The sequence below is a fragment of the Mixophyes fleayi genome, chromosome 1 (genome assembly GCF_038048845.1).
Source record: "Mixophyes fleayi isolate aMixFle1 chromosome 1, aMixFle1.hap1, whole genome shotgun sequence".
In the NCBI taxonomy this organism is placed as follows: domain Eukaryota; kingdom Metazoa; phylum Chordata; class Amphibia; order Anura; family Limnodynastidae; genus Mixophyes; species Mixophyes fleayi.
In genome coordinates this window covers 67,233,256-67,250,562 of record NC_134402.1, presented here as the reverse complement: position 1 = coordinate 67,250,562, position 17,307 = coordinate 67,233,256, and the positions used below count along the sequence as shown (strand labels likewise).

The window sequence follows — 17,307 nt, the reverse complement described above, 5'->3', positions numbered from 1 at the left end:
GGGTTCAGTGTTCCTTTAACAGTAAGGACAATATTTGTTTCTTAAATCATAAATGTTGCTAGAGCAATAGATGTAAGTCCACAGAAAAGCATTAGATGACTAAAAACTCTTCTCCGCACTGCTGCCAACATTTCCGATACTAAAAATACTCACTTTATATGTGTTCAAAGACTCAGTTAATGTAAAACACAATGTACTGTACACAACTATAAAGCACTGTAGAGCACATCATTATTTTATTATAATTTTAGGAGCCAAAAAGACACATTTGGTGGCCAGTGGAGTAATTATCCAACAGAGCTCTACAACAGACCAGAAAGAAATATAATTTGAAGGGCAATAGAGACAAGGTAGATGGTATTTGGTCCAAATAGAGGGACAATTAGGAGGTGTGCTGTAATACTATAGTAGATATACCTATTGCTTCTAGCCTACCAATAAGGTGGAGCGTGGAGCTCAGTGGCTGTCACACTGTAGAGAAGGAACACAGTGTTGTACGGCAGTATTTCCCAAAGCCAGTCCTCAAGTACCCCTAACAGTGCATGTTTTCCATATCTCTTTGCTGGAGCACAGGTGTATTCATTACTGACTGACACATTTTGAAAGATCTACAGGTTGTACTAATTATTTCACTTGTGACCTGGAAATTATGCACTGTTACGGGTGCTGAGGACTGGATTTGGGAAACACTGTTGTACGGCAAGAGAGGAACATTGTCAGTCCTTATTTTCTAGGTTTTAGCACTACTCAGTTCCCTCTTTTCTAGAAACAAATGTGTCTCAAGCTTAGAAAACATCTTTCTATGGAGCTCAAGTATGAAGCGCACAATGGTTGAGGCACAGGAGTTTGGCCTGTTTGATGCAGCTTTTCTACATTTGCACAGTGAGTCACTGGAGATTTCTCTGCACACTTAGGCAGAATTCAAGTACATGAAGGTGCCTCCCGAGAGAGGAGAGTAGGTGTGTAGATGTGGACACGGAGGAAAACCTCGGCACGGAAGGGCAAGATCAAGGTATTTTGCTCTGAACAATATGTGTGCATCGTAAATGAGCACCTGTGTAACTAACAAATACATTAATAAAATATAGGGTAAGCAAAAAATGTAAGTACAAATCACACCCAGTGTTGGAGCTTTTTGGCAACACGTTATCAGTATGTGTCACTTGTTGGCTGAACTGACATAAGCATGCAGAGAAATTCTACATATTATTTTTCATATATATATATATATATATATATATATATATATATATATATATATATGGGCTTCTTATATCTTCCAAGATAGGACCAGTTTTTTGTAACCTTGACATTTCTTAACTAACTTCTAAAGTCCTGTACGTAGAGCACAGTGCAAGGTGCAGAGTTCCCTAGGCTAATACACATGGGCACACAAAGTTCCCATGTGCCACTATACTTAGTGGTCTGAATCTCTGTGGGCCTATTGTAGCTCAGGGTCCTATAGCAGCTGCATGGGCTGCTAAGGCTATTTTTAAGCCCCTGAACCTATTTTTAAATGTTGACAACTAATGTAACTGATACATGACTAATAATTATTCTACTGTTTAACTTTATAATTAATAGTAATAAAAACAATAATGACCTTCTCATCTGCTTTGTGTTCTGGCCCAGAAACATTCAATGGCCTGTGGGAACTTGGTGATCCTGTGTTCTGTATAAATACAAAGACAACATCACAAATATTACAGTACGAATATAATAGGTAGTACTATTTTAACACTTCAGCTGTAAATTTGTATATTTTGAAGGGTAAAAACAAACCCATATATAATAGAGAATTATCCTGCATTGTAGATTATAAGGATGTTATAAGTCTCCACGGAGGCAACAGACTGACAGCCAATATACAAGATGACTTCTAATGTTCTTATAATTTAAACATTATCTATTATATTACTGACTGGTGATTTTACAACGCTTGATACACTAAGTCAAGTAAATATAATACAACAATATTGTTGGGGGGGGGAGTATCATTTAAAAGCAAGAGCAAGTTGAGGTAAGGTGGAGGGACTAGTGTGGGAAACTAGCTTAGAGTAATCTTCATCATTTTTGTGAAAACAGAAAGCAGCTCTTGTGATTGCTACTTTTTTTTTTTAAGAAAAAGCGCTACTTGTTTATTGCTAATAAATTATTATGCTGAATGTATTCCATGATTGAAATTCTATTCTGTATTATTGGTATTAGTTTTTTTGCAATGTTGTGTTGTCTTTTACAGTAATCAGTTGTCAGTGTACCTTATTTACAAGCACACCATATGCTGAAGCGAGGTGCAGAATTATCTTTGTGATGTTACCTGCCTTGATTTCCACCCAAGTGCATGTGTTAGCAGAGCAAGATGGCGGAGTTCGGCAGAGGAGCAGAAATATGCACAGACCAATGAGCTGAGCGTGCTGCTTGCAATGTACAGAGTAGGAGCGCCAGTGAGCCATGCTTTACAGAGCAGGGCAAATACAAGAGTTGTTTTTACAGAGCAAGATTATCGAAATGATATAAAGGGATGGGAAGGTCACATTCTGTTTGCAGTGTCGCAGGGGTGCAGTCATTTCCACTCTGCAACAGGACTTGAATTTTGTACCAGCTGGCAGCAGGCCTAATCCTAAATTTGTTTGCTATTTATGGCTCATTATTAATATTTTTATAATCAGTTAAAATACCTAGTTATTCAGGTTTATTTACATTACTAAGAGTATTTTTATTTATTCTGTATATAATACTTTTTATTTATATATTCAGCTGGTGTTTCTGACTAATAAAATGTGTGTGTGTGTGTGTGTGTGTGCGTGTGTGTTAACATATTTTTCAGATGTATACACGTATCTGCTGGCCTTATATTCATTGCGGACTATAAGCAGGCACAGCTTACATCTATCGCTTGACAAGTAAGTGAATGGAAGCTACACTGTACTGACATATCTTGCTGGCAATATCATAACTAGTGGGAGCATACTGAGGATACTCCATTCAGAGCTGTGAGCGTGTTGCACCTGGGATGGACAATTTTTATCCAGCTCTGAGGATGATTGCAGGTGAGAGCTGCTCATAAAACAGCAGTGTGGGCAGATATCTGGCATGAGATGGTTATGAGAGATGAAGATCACAGTGAGTTCTGACTATAGAACTTAGTGATTATGAAGTCATTTTGCATAAATATCTTTAGGTACATTGTCGTGAACATAGAGAACTTACAGTTATTTATAAGGGATAAATTTTAACTGCAGTGTAAATATGTTATATCAAACAAATCCACTGATAAGTTCAAATAATAAAGTGTGAAATGTGAAGACAGAAAGTCTGTTGTATGCATATATTTGCACATTCCAGTGTGAGAAGATAGGAGTGTCACCTATGGCAGCTTCAAAGAACTCTTGCTGTGAGATATATCCTGACACAAGTTAGTTTTTGGACTCCTGAATAAACTTTGTGGGGCCGGTCACAGCTGGACATCCTTGCAACCCAAGGCAGCATTTTGAAGGCCTATACAGGTATATAGAAGTATGATCTTCCAAGGAAAATATCTTCATAGTTCACATTTTGGGAAATCCGGGCGCTACTCCATACTGAGGAGCAGAAATCACACCAGGGTTGTGAATGACAGGTACGGGTGGCATCTGGGAACAGCTAAAATCACATATATTTGGAAAAGGTATGTCACATTGTGAAAATGTCATCATGTTTGGTATCAAAAGATGGACAAAGTCATAAAGGATTTATTAATAATAAAATTGGGTCTGTGTGACAATCCACAGAAAATATAGGTCACATAGTAGAATTGGGTAGTAAATCAGGCAACATGCAAATGGTGATTGAAAAAAGTATCACAGACACAACCCCTGGGGGCGGGGACAGGTGTGGAAGTGTCTTTAAAAAACTGAGACCACTTACAACAAATGGTCAGACTTTTTGGGAAATCAATTCACATTGATAAGCTGTCCATCTTAGGGTGTGCTTGCATTTACATTTGTGTAAGAGTCTGGAGGTGTGAAGAGTTAACCCTTTATTTGCTGGTGTGGGTCTTGCTAGTTTGCGAGCAGCTAGAAGCCTTGTGTGCCAATGTGGGACAGTATATTGCGGGTCCTTATGCCTATATTCAATAGGTGGTGGAAAACCTGAAGTGTGGGGGTGTGAGCGCTGTTTGGGGGCGATTCAGTAGGTCTATAACCTGTGTGATAGGTAGAGAGAGACTGCGTGCTGGAATCGTGTGTGACCTCATACAGCAATCACCCCAAATTCACTGCAGTTGGGAGCGTGTACGTGAAATACATTATTGCCAAATATACATTACTACAGTAAGGGCATTATTTATCAAGCATCATTTTTTTACATTCCGAGATTTTCTGCAATTTTGCTGGTGAGATTTAAAACGACAATTTTACTAAAGGCGTAATCCGGAGTGTGGTGGTGGTAAATATATATTTTGCAACCCAACATGCCGGGTTTTGCCTATAATAAGATTGCAGGTTTAATTCCCACCTGAAAAATCACAAGAAACCAATGCTTGATAAATAATGTGCTAGTTTCCACTGTGCATGTTCATACTGATCTTTTATAAATGTGCTATGATTATATTCTCCTGAAATGTATTGACTATTTGTTTAATATAAGTTGGGTATAAGAACTTTGATTCATGTAGAGTGAATCTGACATGGACATGCGGGAGTTGGCTGACCTGAAATACTTTGCAGTATAGTAAAATATGCTGTCCCACAGCTGCAATAAAAGTGGGCTACAATGTCATTTAGTAACGTCATAAGCTGTCGCGCCTACTCCCTCTTTGTCAGCTCCATAGCTGTATGGACATTTCAGTCATATATAAAAGAGATATCTATGCAACTACGGAGCTGGGTCAATTAGAAGTGGAGGGCATGGAAGGGCAGGAGGATGAAGATGTCACTAGCTGGCCAAGATTTACATTTTAACTTTACCACATGGAAGTCTTTTAAATCAATGATTTCCAACCAGGGGTTCGGGAACCACTAGGGGACCTTGAAGGGGGTTCTTAGAAAAAATAAATAATCAAAAATGACTGCACTATTGTCCTTATTGTCACGTGGATGGATCTACTTGTGATGTGTCTCCTGTCAAGTGACATATCAAGTCCGGCCAGGGAACCAGGAAGGAGTTAAAAAGATCAGAATGGCCTGTCACCATCTGCAGGCTGTCACAGGTTTTCTGGAAGTAGAAAGGTACTTGTAGTTCTACAGTATCTGGAGATATGAAACTTTACTGTAGTAACAATGGAGTATATTCTTCTTTGCAGCAATTTCAGTGGGCTAGATAGCTTTTTGCTTAGCTTGAATCTATGTGCACTTTTATTTGCATTTTGTTCAGGGATGGGGAGGCCCAAGGACTAATGTTGCACTCTGGCTCACTCATTTCTTAAAATGTCCCTGGCTGGAGGGCTGCAGATCACTGCCTCCACCTGAAGTGTGTGCTTTCACTAACCAGAAAAAGGCACACATTTCAACAACAATAAAACCATGATTCCCTACCTAGTTAATAATAAATATAAATAAAGAGAGCTAATCACTTCTTTCTGACTAGAATCATCATCATCATTTATATAGCACCACAAATTCCGCAGCACTGTACAGAGAACTCACTCACATCAGTCTCTGCCCCATTGGAGCTTACAGTCTAAATTCCCTAAAACACACAAACTAGGGTCAATCTGATAGCAGCCAATTAATCTACTAGTATGTTTTTGGAATGTGGGAGGAAACCCACGCAAGCACGGGGAGAACATAGAAACTCCACACAGATAAGGCCATGGTCAGGAATTGAACTCTTAACCCCAGTGCTGTGAGGCAGAAGTGCTAACCACTAAGCTATATACCACCCAATCGACAATGAATACTAGGTTAAACAAAGGAGGCAAAAATGTTGGCCTTGAAGCACACACACAGAATACAGTAGAATCAACTTCTGAATCTGATCAGCCATGTGCTGAATGGCCACCTCTCCCTCCAAAACAGCTCTATGAACAACAAAAAGATAATCTCTCATAATGCAAGAAAAGAAAATATGATGATTAAATCAACATTGGTTGTTCCTGTTGTTTGTGGTGAAGCGCTGCGAAACATTTGGGGTTTCCCAGGGGGAAAAAAAATCTGTAGGGGGTTCCCAGTGTAAAAAAGGTTGGGAATCACTGTTTTAGATGACCCACATCTCACTCTTAACATACAACAATCTCCACACCTTAATCTTAGATGTCATAGACGTCTATCTCTTAGTTGTAACGTAGCACATCTCATTGTGAAACTTATCTTTTCACTTGTCTTAGTTTTATAGTTTAACCACAGTCTTACCCTATTGCCATCACTTCCCATGTCAAGTTCCCCTAAAATCTCCATGGGACTGTTGTGTGTTCTCTCCATTTCCTCGGTGCTCACATCCATATCTTGCACCCTCTTTACGGGAACATTGGCTGGTGGTGGTTGTCCAAACCTAATATTTTTGCCTAATTGTTGCTAAAATACACAAAACAAAATATATGAATGCACACAGTATATGCAGTTTTAAGTACAAGTGTGTGTACATATTTCTGCAGAAGTTGCCAAACAGACTGAAAAATGATAAAACAATAATAAAAACACTATAAATGGTTGCAGTACACCCCCTGGAAATAAAACTAGTTGACACCCATCACATTATTTTAGATTTCTGTCCGTACCTGTAGAGATTTCACTTTTCCTACAATGTACTCTTGTGATATTGTCTGAATTCCCTGCTCATCTTCAGCTTGACCATCGGGTATGAAAATGCTGTCATGGGAGAAGGCCCTTGTTCCCATGCTATTGGTGAGGAATCTACAACAAATATATACGTCATTGACATAAGGTACAAACACATACAAAATAAATGTAATCCAAGTTGAATTATTATTTGACAGCTTGAAAGACCAGTGTGAACAGACTCAAACATGACCGAGCTTAAATTAATGCAATTGAACTGTTTTAATGGTGGAACACGGCATGGCAAACAACAAACCTCAAATGCAAAGAGAGAACCTCGAACATGGACTGCAAGCACTAGCCCAAAATTTCACATTAGAGGTCAATTTGTAATTGTTCCGCAATATGTTCGCCGTCATCAAACCGGTTTGAAATTTTGATGCATCGATAGGATAAACGGTATGATTCAGTAGCAACATTGTTAGGACTTGGGGTAAATATTCAACATAGAAAAGGTGACGATGGCATTAATTGTAGCAAACGCCATTCATCCTAAATCCTTTTCTAGATTGAAAGTAGGGATGTGCACCGGCGACTTTTGAGGTCTCGTGTTTTGTGTTTTGGATCCGGATTTTCGTTATTTTTGAGGTTCGGATTTGTCTCGCAAAACACTTGACGAAAGGTCTCGGTTCGGATTTAAGGTATTGGATTCGGATTTTTTTTGAAAAAAACATAAAAAGTTTAAAAATCAAGTTTTTGGGCTTATTTTCACTCCTAGGCTATTATTAACCTCAATAACATTCAATAACAAGCATTTCCACTAATTTACAGTGTATTCTGAACACCTCACAATATAGTTATTAGTCCAAAACGTTGCAACAAGGTATCTTTCTGGACTGCGTAGAGGAGTGGGTCACCACAATATATATTAAAAACCCTGAACTTTTATGATTCGCACCAATAATTGTACCTGGACTGCGTAGAGGAGTGGGTCACCACAATATATTAAAAACCCTGAACTTTTATGAATCGCACCAATAAATGTACCTGGACTGCGTAGAGGAGTGGGTCACCACAATATCTTAAAAACCCTGAACTTTTATGAATCGCACCAATAAATGTACCTGGACTGCGTAGAGGAGTGGGTCACCACAATATATATAATAAGAAAACCATCAACTGGTTTGATTCGCACCAATAAATGTACCTGGACTGCGTAGAGGAGTGGGTCACCACAATATCTTAAAAACCCTGAACTTTTATGAATCGCACCAATAAATGTACCTGGACTGCGTAGAGGAGTGGGTCACCACAATATATATAATAAGAAAACCATCAACTTGTTTGATTCGCACCAATAAATGTACCTGGACTGCGTAGAGGAGTGGGTCACCACAATATCTTAAAAACCCTGAACTTTTATGAATCGCACCAATAAATGTACCTGGACTGCGTAGAGGAGTGGGTCACCACAATATATATAATAAGAAAACCATCAACTTGTTTGATTCGCACCAATAAATGTACCTGGACTGCGTAGAGGAGTGGGTCACCACAATATCTTAAAAACCCTGAACTTTTATGAATCGCACCAATAAATGTACCTGGACTGCGTAGAGGAGTGGGTCACCACAATATATATAATAAGAAAACCATCAACTTGTTTGATTCGCACCAATAAATGTACCTGGACTGCGTAGAGGAGTGGGTCACCACAATATATTAAAAACCCTGAACTTTTATGAATCGCACCAATAAATGTACCTGGACTGCGTAGAGGAGTGGGTCACCACAATATCTTAAAAACCCTGAACTTTTATGAATCGCACCAATAAATGTACCTGGACTGCGTAGAGGAGTGGGTCACCACAATATATATAATAAGAAAACCATCAACTTGTTTGATTCGCACCAATAAATGTACCTGGACTGCGTAGAGGAGTGGGTCACCACAATATATTAAAAACCCTGAACTTTTATGAATCGCACCAATAAATGTACCTGGACTGCGTAGAGGAGTGGGTCACCACAATATCTTAAAAACCCTGAACTTTTATGAATCGCACCAATAAATGTACCTGGACTGCGTAGAGGAGTGGGTCACCACAATATATATAATAAGAAAACCATCAACTTGTTTGATTCGCACCAATAAATGTACCTGGACTGCGTAGAGGAGTGGGTCACCACAATATATATAATAAGAAAACCATCAACTTGTTTGATTCGCACCAATAAATGTACCTGGACTGCGTAGAGGAGTGGGCACTGGGCACCACAATAAAATATATAAAAAACCTTCAACAGGTCTGCATTACACTACACATACGGCTGCTCCTCCATCCTCTCCATCATATACATGTTGGAGTTTTAGCGTGTGACAACCTCTTGTTTTTGATAATGTCAGTGCATTTTGAATATTTTTCAATTTGCCCCACACCACTGAATGTACTTTATCTATGATACGCATCTATCTATCTTGACTGCGTAGTGTGGTGGCCCCGGTACACAATTTGGTACCGGGGCCACAATAAAATAAATACACCCTCCACGTGTCAGAATTCCACCAAACAAGTATCTGGACTGCGTAGTGGGGTGGCCCCGGTACCCAACTTGATACCGGGGCCACAATAAAATAAATACACCCTCCACGTGTCAGAATTCCACCAAACAAGTATCTGGACTGCGTAGTGGGGTGGCCCCGGTACCCAACTTGATACCGGGGCCACAATAAAATAAATACACCCTCCACGTGTCAGAATTCCACCAAACAAGTATCTGGACTGCGTAGTGGGGTGGCCCCGGTACCCAACTTGATACCGGGGCCACAATAAAATAAATACACCCTCCACGTGTCAGAATTCCACCAAACAAGTATCTGGACTGCGTAGTGGGGTGGCCCCGGTACCCAACTTGATACCGGGGCCACAATAAAATAAATACACCCTCCACGTGTCAGAATTCCACCAAACAAGTATCTGGACTGCGTAGTGGGGTGGCCCCGGTACCCAACTTGATACCGGGGCCACAATAAAATAAATACACCCTCCACGTGTCAGAATTCCACCAAACAAGTATCTGGACTGCGTAGTGGGGTGGCCCCGGTACCCAACTTGATACCGGGGCCACAATACCTCCTCCAAACATGCTACAGACAATTCGTCATTGAGATCCCATTAAGTATGTTAAAGACAGACAGGGTCCAAGTGTTATTAGTTGACTTTGTAAAGAAAAAAACTGTCCCTGTTGCACATAGTCGTGCAATGAAGACTTACTTTTTCATTTAAAGGCACGATCTTTCAAGTGTAGTGTTTGTAAGTCTAAGTCATATTATACTTTTGGTAAAATTGGTTTTTTTGGTTCCTCTTTATGTTAATTAATTAGTAATAGAATTAAAGTAGGAAATAGAATTAAATAGAATTAAAGTAGGAAATAGAGTGGTATAGAGTTGTAGTGTGGTATAGATAGAGTGGTCCACACAATATAATAATAAAACCCTCAACTGGTCTGAATTCCACCAAACAAGTATCTTGACTGCGTAGTGTGGTGGCCCCGGTACACAATTTGGTACCGAGGCCACAATATAATTAAAAAACCCTCCACGTGTCGGAATTCCACCAAACAAGTATCTGGACTGCATAGTGGGGTGGCCCCGGTACCCAATTTGATACCGGGGCCACATTACCTCCTCCAATTTCCAAGTGTAGTGTTTATAACATCTTAACACTACACTAATTCTAGCACGTCAAAACCTCTTGTTTTAAATAATGACAGGGCATTTAACTTTTGATTTAATTTATTGAATTTGTTGGCATTTTCTTTTACTTTTTGAACATGGCAAACGACTGTTGAATGGTCACATAATGCCAAAAAAAAAGGTGCAAGATGGAATTGTCCTTGGGCCCTCCCACCCACCCTTATGTTGTTGAAATAGGACATGCACACTTTAACAAACCAATCATTTCAGCGACAGGGCCTACCAAACAACTGTGGCTGAAATGATTGGTTTGTTTGGGCCCCCACACCAATAAAACAATTCATCTCTCCCTGTACAAACTAAACAGGCTCTACTGAGGAAAGATGTCGTCCTTATCCTCAACCTCTGATTCCTCTCCCCCTACAGTGTGTACTTCCTCCTCCTCACACATTATCAATTCGTCCCCGCTGGACTCCACAACCACAGTCCCTCTGTACTGTCTGGAGGGCAGTGCTGTACTTCATTGAGGAATTGATTATTCATTTTTATAAACATCATTTTTTCAACGTTGTGAGGAAGCAACCTCCTTCGCCGCTCACTGACCAGGTTCCCCGCTGCACTAAAAACTCTTTCCGAGTACACACTGGAGGGGGGACAACTCAGTTAAAAAATAGAGCCAGTTTGTACAGGGGCTTCCAAACTGCCTTTTGGAGTTTTACCACGTCACTACCTCTAGTTAATTTAGATTGCAAGGCTTGTAAATATAAATACTTTGAAGATAAAAAAAAGCAGGCTGCACAGACTGTGGAGCTAGAAAGTGAAATTAAATGGACCACGTTACTTTGGTGGCTATCTATGCCCCCCCCCCGCCCTACACTTGTAGTTGAATATAAATAAAGCAGCCTGCATAGACTGTAGAACTAGCAATTCAAATATACAAAGAAATGGACAAAGGCAGTTTGGTATCTGTCTGCATCAGATCCCCTCTCCACTAGGAGTAAAACAGAAAACTTTTCAGCCGTTATATAATCTAGAATATAAATAGAAATTGAGAAATGCAATTTGGTATCTGTCTGCATCATAATCATCAACATCCTCCTCAGCGCCAGCTACATCAATATCCTCCTCCCAGTGCACAACATTCACACCTTCATTAGCCAAATCTGTAACTGGACTGTGGGTGATCCTTCCAGCATATGCAGAGGGCGTGCTGCAAATGCTGGATGGAGTCACCTCTTCCCGTACAGTGATGGGAAGGTCAGGGTTCACAACCAACAACACCCTTGGACTCGCCTTGGGGATTTGTGATGTCATCTGTTTAGAAGGCAGAGTTCTTTGCTGTTTTGTTGTTGTTGCTGACAGCATAACTCTCTTAAATTTTTTGTAGGGGGGGGGAGGAGGGCTTTGATCCTTGGGTGAAGTTGGACCACTAGTCATGAACACGGGACAGGGCCTAAGCCGTTCCTTGCCACTACTTGTCGTAATTGGCATATTGCCAACTTTACGTTTCTCCTCAGATGATTTTAAGTTTCTTTTTTTGCTGTTTTTTGAGAACTTGGGCTTTTTGGATTTTACATGCCCTGTACTAGGAGATTGGGCATCGTGCTTGCCAGACGACGTTGATGGCATTTCATCGTCTATGTCATGACTAGTGGCAGCAGCTTCAGCATTAGGAGGAAGTGGGTCTTGATCTTTCCCTACTTTATCCTCCAAATTTTTGCTCTCCATTATATGTAGCACAAGATACTGCAGAATGTGTGAACTTGGTAATATTGCAGTACCAATGGACTTATAATGCTGGATTGGTTTTGCAAATTTGGTTATAATTATTATATATTTTTTTTTTTTTTTAATTTTTTATTTTTTTTTACTTTTTTTTTATTTTTTACAAACTTGGGAATAATGGGGAAATAACTATGCCCTTAGAAGCACAGAGCACAGGACACAGCACCACTGGACTGAACAGGACACGGCACAGGACCCAGCAGCACTACGGAACTCAGCAGGACAGAGCACAGGACACAGCACCACTGGACTGATACTGCAGAATGTGTAAACTTTGTAATATTGCAGTACCACTGGACTTTTACTGCTGAATGTGTGAACTTGGTAATATTGCAGTACCAATGGACTTATAATGCTGGATTGGTTTTGCAAATTTGGTTATAATTATTATATTTTTTTTTTTTTTTTTAATTTTTTATTTTTTTTTACTTTTTTTTTATTTTTTACAAACTTGGGAATAATGGGGAAATAACTATGCCCTTAGAAGCACAGAGCACAGGACACAGCACCACTGGACTGAACAGGACACGGCACAGGACCCAGCAGCACTACGGAACTCAGCAGGACAGAGCACAGGACACAGCACCACTGGACTGATACTGCAGAATGTGTAAACTTTGTAATATTGCAGTACCACTGGACTTTTACTGCTGAATGTGTGAACTTGGTAATATTGCAGTACCAATGGGCTTATACTGCAGGATTGGTTGTGAAAATTTTGTGGTAATTAAAAAATATTAAAGTAGTTTTTGGTATTTTATAAAAAAAAATTTTTTTTATTTTTTTAAACACAGGGGAATATTGGGGAAATAACTATGCCCTTAGAAGCACAGAGCACAGGACACAGCACCACTGGACTGAACAGGACACAGCACAGGACCCAGCAGCACCACTGACCTCAGAAGGACAGAGCACAGCACACAGCACCACTGGACTGATACTGCAGAACACAGCACAGCACAGCACAGCACAGCACAGCACAGCACTAAACAGCACAGAACTAAACAGCACAGAACTAAACAGCACAGAACTAAACAGCACAGAACTAAACAGCACAGAACTAAACAGCACAGAACTAAACAGCACAGAGGACCACCTAACACACCCTCCCTCTACCCTGATCAATGCCCGAGTGAAGATGGCGGCGACTAGCGGGGAATTTATAGGATCCGAGTATCGCGAGATCCGACAACGGGATTATGAGTCAGAGCCTCAGTTTCACTTTTGAATTTGGCGCCAATACCCGGATCTGTCTCGGATCCGACTCGGATCCGCAACGTTCGGGTGGGCTCGGATTTCAGAAATCCGAGCGCGCTCATCCCTAATTGAAAGTGAGTAATAAAGTGAGTAATGATCTGTGATTTCACCATAACTTCTCCCAAGGAGAGCTACTAAATAATAATTTAATTGAGACAATCATATGAGTACCAACTTGCTAGCCAATCATTTAACAAGTGAGCCTGGCCAAGTACTTTTTTTATTTCAGAGACTTGGGGGGGGAGGGGGGGGGTGTTTATTAAAATGATAAGGTTGATCTGCTATCACCGCCTAGTGCGGCAATAGAAAATAACCTTTCGCCTCAATCTATCATGAATATCTTACTGGGGCAGCTCATTAATACTCAGCTGAGGGGTAAGTGTTAACTTACAGGGGGGTCTGCGCTCAGCTTGTAAGTCCACGCAGGGGCGGATCTAGATTGTTTTACCCTTTTTTCTTTTCTTTTTTTTTACAGCCGCACAATACATTCATGTGCCTGTTGGCAGAGACCAGGCAGAGTATGCTGTCCGGCCGCTCTGATCGTGTTTAAAACACAATCAGAATGCTGGGCAGGATCTCTGCCTGGTCTTTGCTGACAGGCACATGAATGTATTGTGCGGCTGCCACAAAAAAGAGGGCGGAGCACTCACCAGCACACCCCTCCCCCCTGGATTCGCTGCTGAGTCCACGTAGACTTTTGGCTTTTAAGTCTTAGTAAATTTTAATAAATGAAAAAATGGTAAAAAATATTTAAACAAATAAATATATATTTCAAATTATTTCCGAATTAAGACTTTTTTTTTTTATAAATAAAGCAATTTTTTCATACATTTTCTTCTGTCAGAACAAGGATTTCAGGTGTACTTTTGCCACCATGAACCTTGTTACAAAGGCTTCCCCGTTCTGTGCATGGGATAGCTATCGCCAGTGAGACACCCAGCAAACCTTACTGCCAGCTGGGGCTACCACTTTGCCAGGGTTTTTTTTAATTAATAGACTCCTTAGTAGCAAAAAGCTGTTATGTATTTTTTTCTAACTATGACATAACTTTTTAAATATTGCATATCTTATCTGTACAGATTAATATGTATTATATATATGGGTGTGCAAGGAGTATTGATACATTATTACTGATCAATAGGTTATTATTCCTCAGAGGTTGTTTTATTCCAACTAAGTGGTTGAAGATACTGTGAGTGTTGTGATCAAATACCACCTTGCATTATTGAATGTGTTTTTTTTTTTAAGTATTAATAATACTGGTCCTGCTGAGATGTTCAAACTTCTATATTATAAATATATTTTCTTCTGCAATTTCCTATGGCAGCTCTGTGGGTGTTCTCCTGCCTCTCTCTGCGAGTGTTCTCCTGCCTCTCTGCCTCTCTCTGCGAGTGTTTTCCTGCCTCTCTGCGAGTGTTCTCCTGCCTCTCTCTGCGGGTGTTCTCCTGCCTCTCTCTGCGGGTGTTCTCCTGCCTCTCTCTGCGGGTGTTCTCCTGCCTCTCTGCGAGTGTTCTCCTGCCTCTCTACGGGTGTTCTCCTGCCTCTCTCTGCGGGTGTACCCCTGCCTCTCTACGGGTGTTCTCCTGCCTCTCTACGGGTGTTCTCCTGCCTCTCTCTGTGGGTGTTCTCCTGCCTCTCTGCGGGTGTTCTGCCTTTCTGCGAGTGTTCTCCTGCCTCTCTCTGTGGGTGCTCTCCTACCTCTCTGCGAGTGTTCTCCTGCCTCTCTACGGGTGTTCACCTGCCTCTCTCTGCGGGTGTTCTCCTGCCTTTCTGCGGGTGTTCTCCTGCCTCTCTCTGCGGGTGTTCTCCTGCCTCTCTGCGAGTGTTCTCCTGCCTCTCTTTGCGGGTTCTCTTCTACCTCTCTGCGAGTGTTCTCCTGCCTCTCTGTGAGTGTTCTCTTGCCTCTCTGTGGGTGTACTCCTGCCTCTCATTGGGTGTTCTCCTGCCTCTCTGTGGATGTTCTCCTGCCCCTCTGCCTCTCTCTGCGAGTGTTCTCCTGCCTCTCTGCGAGTGTTCTCCTGCCTCTCTGCGGGTGTTCTCCTGCCTCTCTCTGCGGGTGTTCTCCTGCCTCTCTCTGCGGGTGTTCTCCTGCCTCTCTCTGTGGGTGTTCTCCTGCCTCTCTCTGAGGGTGTTCTCCTGCCTCTCTCTGCGGGTGTTCTCCTGCCTCTCTGCTGGTGTTCTCTTGCCTCTCTGCGGGTGTTCTCCTGCCTCTCTGCGGGTGTTCTCCTGCCTCTCTGCGGGTGTTCTCCTGCCTCTCTGCCTCTCTCTGCGGGTGTTCTCCTGCCTCTCTGCGGGTGTTCTCCTGCCTCTCTGCGGGTGTTCTCCTGCCTCTCTGCAGGTGTTCTCCTGCCTCTCTCTGCGGGTGTTCTCCTGCCTCTCTGCCTCTCTCTGCAGGTGATCTCCTGCCTCTCTGCGGGTGTTCTCCTGCCTCTCTCTGTGGGTGTTCTCCTGCCTCTCTGCGGGTGTTCTCCTGCCTCTCTGCGGGTGTTCTCCTGCCTCTCTCTGCGGGTGTTCTCTTGCCTCTCTCTGCGGGTGTTCTCTTGCCTCACTGCGGGTGTTCTCCTGCCTCTCTGTGGGTGTTCTCCTGTCTCTCTGCCTCTCTCTGCGGGTGTTCTCTTGCCTCTCTGCGGGTGTTCTCCTGCCTCTCTCTGCGGTTGTTCTCCTGCCTCTCGGCGGCTGTTCTCCTGCCTCTTGGCGGCTGTTCTCCTGCCTCTCTGCGGGTGTTCTCCTGCCTCTCTGCAGGTGTTCTCCTGCCTCTCTGCCTCTCTCTGCGGGTGTTCTCCTGCCTCTCTGCGGGTGTTCTCCTGCCTCTCTGCGGGTGTTCTCCTGCCTCTCAGCGGGTGTTCTCCTGCCTCTCTCTGCGGGTGTTCTCCTGCCTCTCTGTGGGTGTTCTCCTGCCTCTCTGCGGGTGTTCTCCTGCCTCTCTGCGGGTGTTCTCCTGCCTCTCTCTGCGGGTGTTCTCTTGCCTCTCTGCGGGTGTTCTCCTGCCTCTCTGTGGGTGTTCTCCTGCCTCTCTGCCTCTCTCTGCGGGTGTTCTCCTGCCTCTCTATGGGTGTTCTCCTGCCTCTCTGTGGGTGTACTTCTGCCTCTCTGTGGGTGTTCTCCTGCCTCTCTGTGGGTGTTCTCCTGCCTCTCTGCCTCTCTCTGTGGGTGTTCTACTGCCACTCTCTGCAGGTGTTCTCCTGCCTCGCTGTGGGTGTTCTCCTGTCTCTCTGCCTCTCTCTGCGGGTGTTCTCCTGCCTATCTGTGGGTGTTCTCCTGCCTCTCTGCGGGTGTTCTCCTGCCTCTCAGCGGGTGTTCTCATATCTCTCTCTGCGGGTGCTCTCCTACCTCTCTGTGGGTGTTCTCCTGCCTCTCTGCGGGTGTTCTCCTGCCTCTCTGTGGGTGTTCTCCTGCCTCTCTGCCTCTCTCTGCGGGTGTTCTCCTGCCTCTCTATGGGTGTTCTCCTGCCTCTCTGTGGGTGTACTTCTGCCTCTCTGTGGGTGTTCTCCTGCCTCTCTGTGGGTGTTCTCCTGCCTCTCTGCCTCTCTCTGCGAGTGTTCTACTGCCTCTCTCTGCGGGTGTTCTCCTGCCTTTCTGCGGGTGTTCTCCTGCCTCTCTGCGGGTGTTCTCCTGCCTCTCTGCGGGTGTTCTCCTGCCTCGCTACGGGTGTTCTCCTGCCTCTCTGTGGGTGTACTTCTACCTCTCTGTGGGTGTTCTCCTGCCTCTCTGTGGGTGTTCTCCTGCCTCTCTGCCTCTCTCTGTGGGTGTTCTACTGCCACTCTCTGCGGGTGTTCTCCTGCCTCTCTGCCTCCCTCTGCGGGTGTTCCCCTGCCTCTCTGCAGGTGTTCTCCTGCCTCTCTGTGGGTGTTCTCCTGTCTCTCTGCCTCTCTC

The 17,307-nt window shown here is 43.0% G+C and overlaps 1 protein-coding gene across 2 annotated transcripts in view; it reads right to left on the bottom strand.

Moving 5' to 3' along the window:
- The window catches only part of CRACD (capping protein inhibiting regulator of actin dynamics), an 86,839-nt gene that overhangs the window by 22,384 nt on the left and 47,148 nt on the right, over nt 1-17,307 (bottom strand). For both annotated transcript variants that reach the window (XR_012688123.1, XM_075196002.1), the window contains exons 3-5: nt 6,695-6,830; nt 6,330-6,491; nt 1,604-1,672 (exon numbers count right to left, since the gene is read on the bottom strand). Coding sequence is in view for 1 of the 2 variants with exons in the window: in XM_075196002.1 (XP_075052103.1) it covers nt 1,604-1,672; nt 6,330-6,491; nt 6,695-6,830 (367 nt within the window). In the remaining variant the exon portion in view is untranslated. The remainder of the gene's footprint in view (nt 1-1,603; nt 1,673-6,329; nt 6,492-6,694; nt 6,831-17,307) is intronic.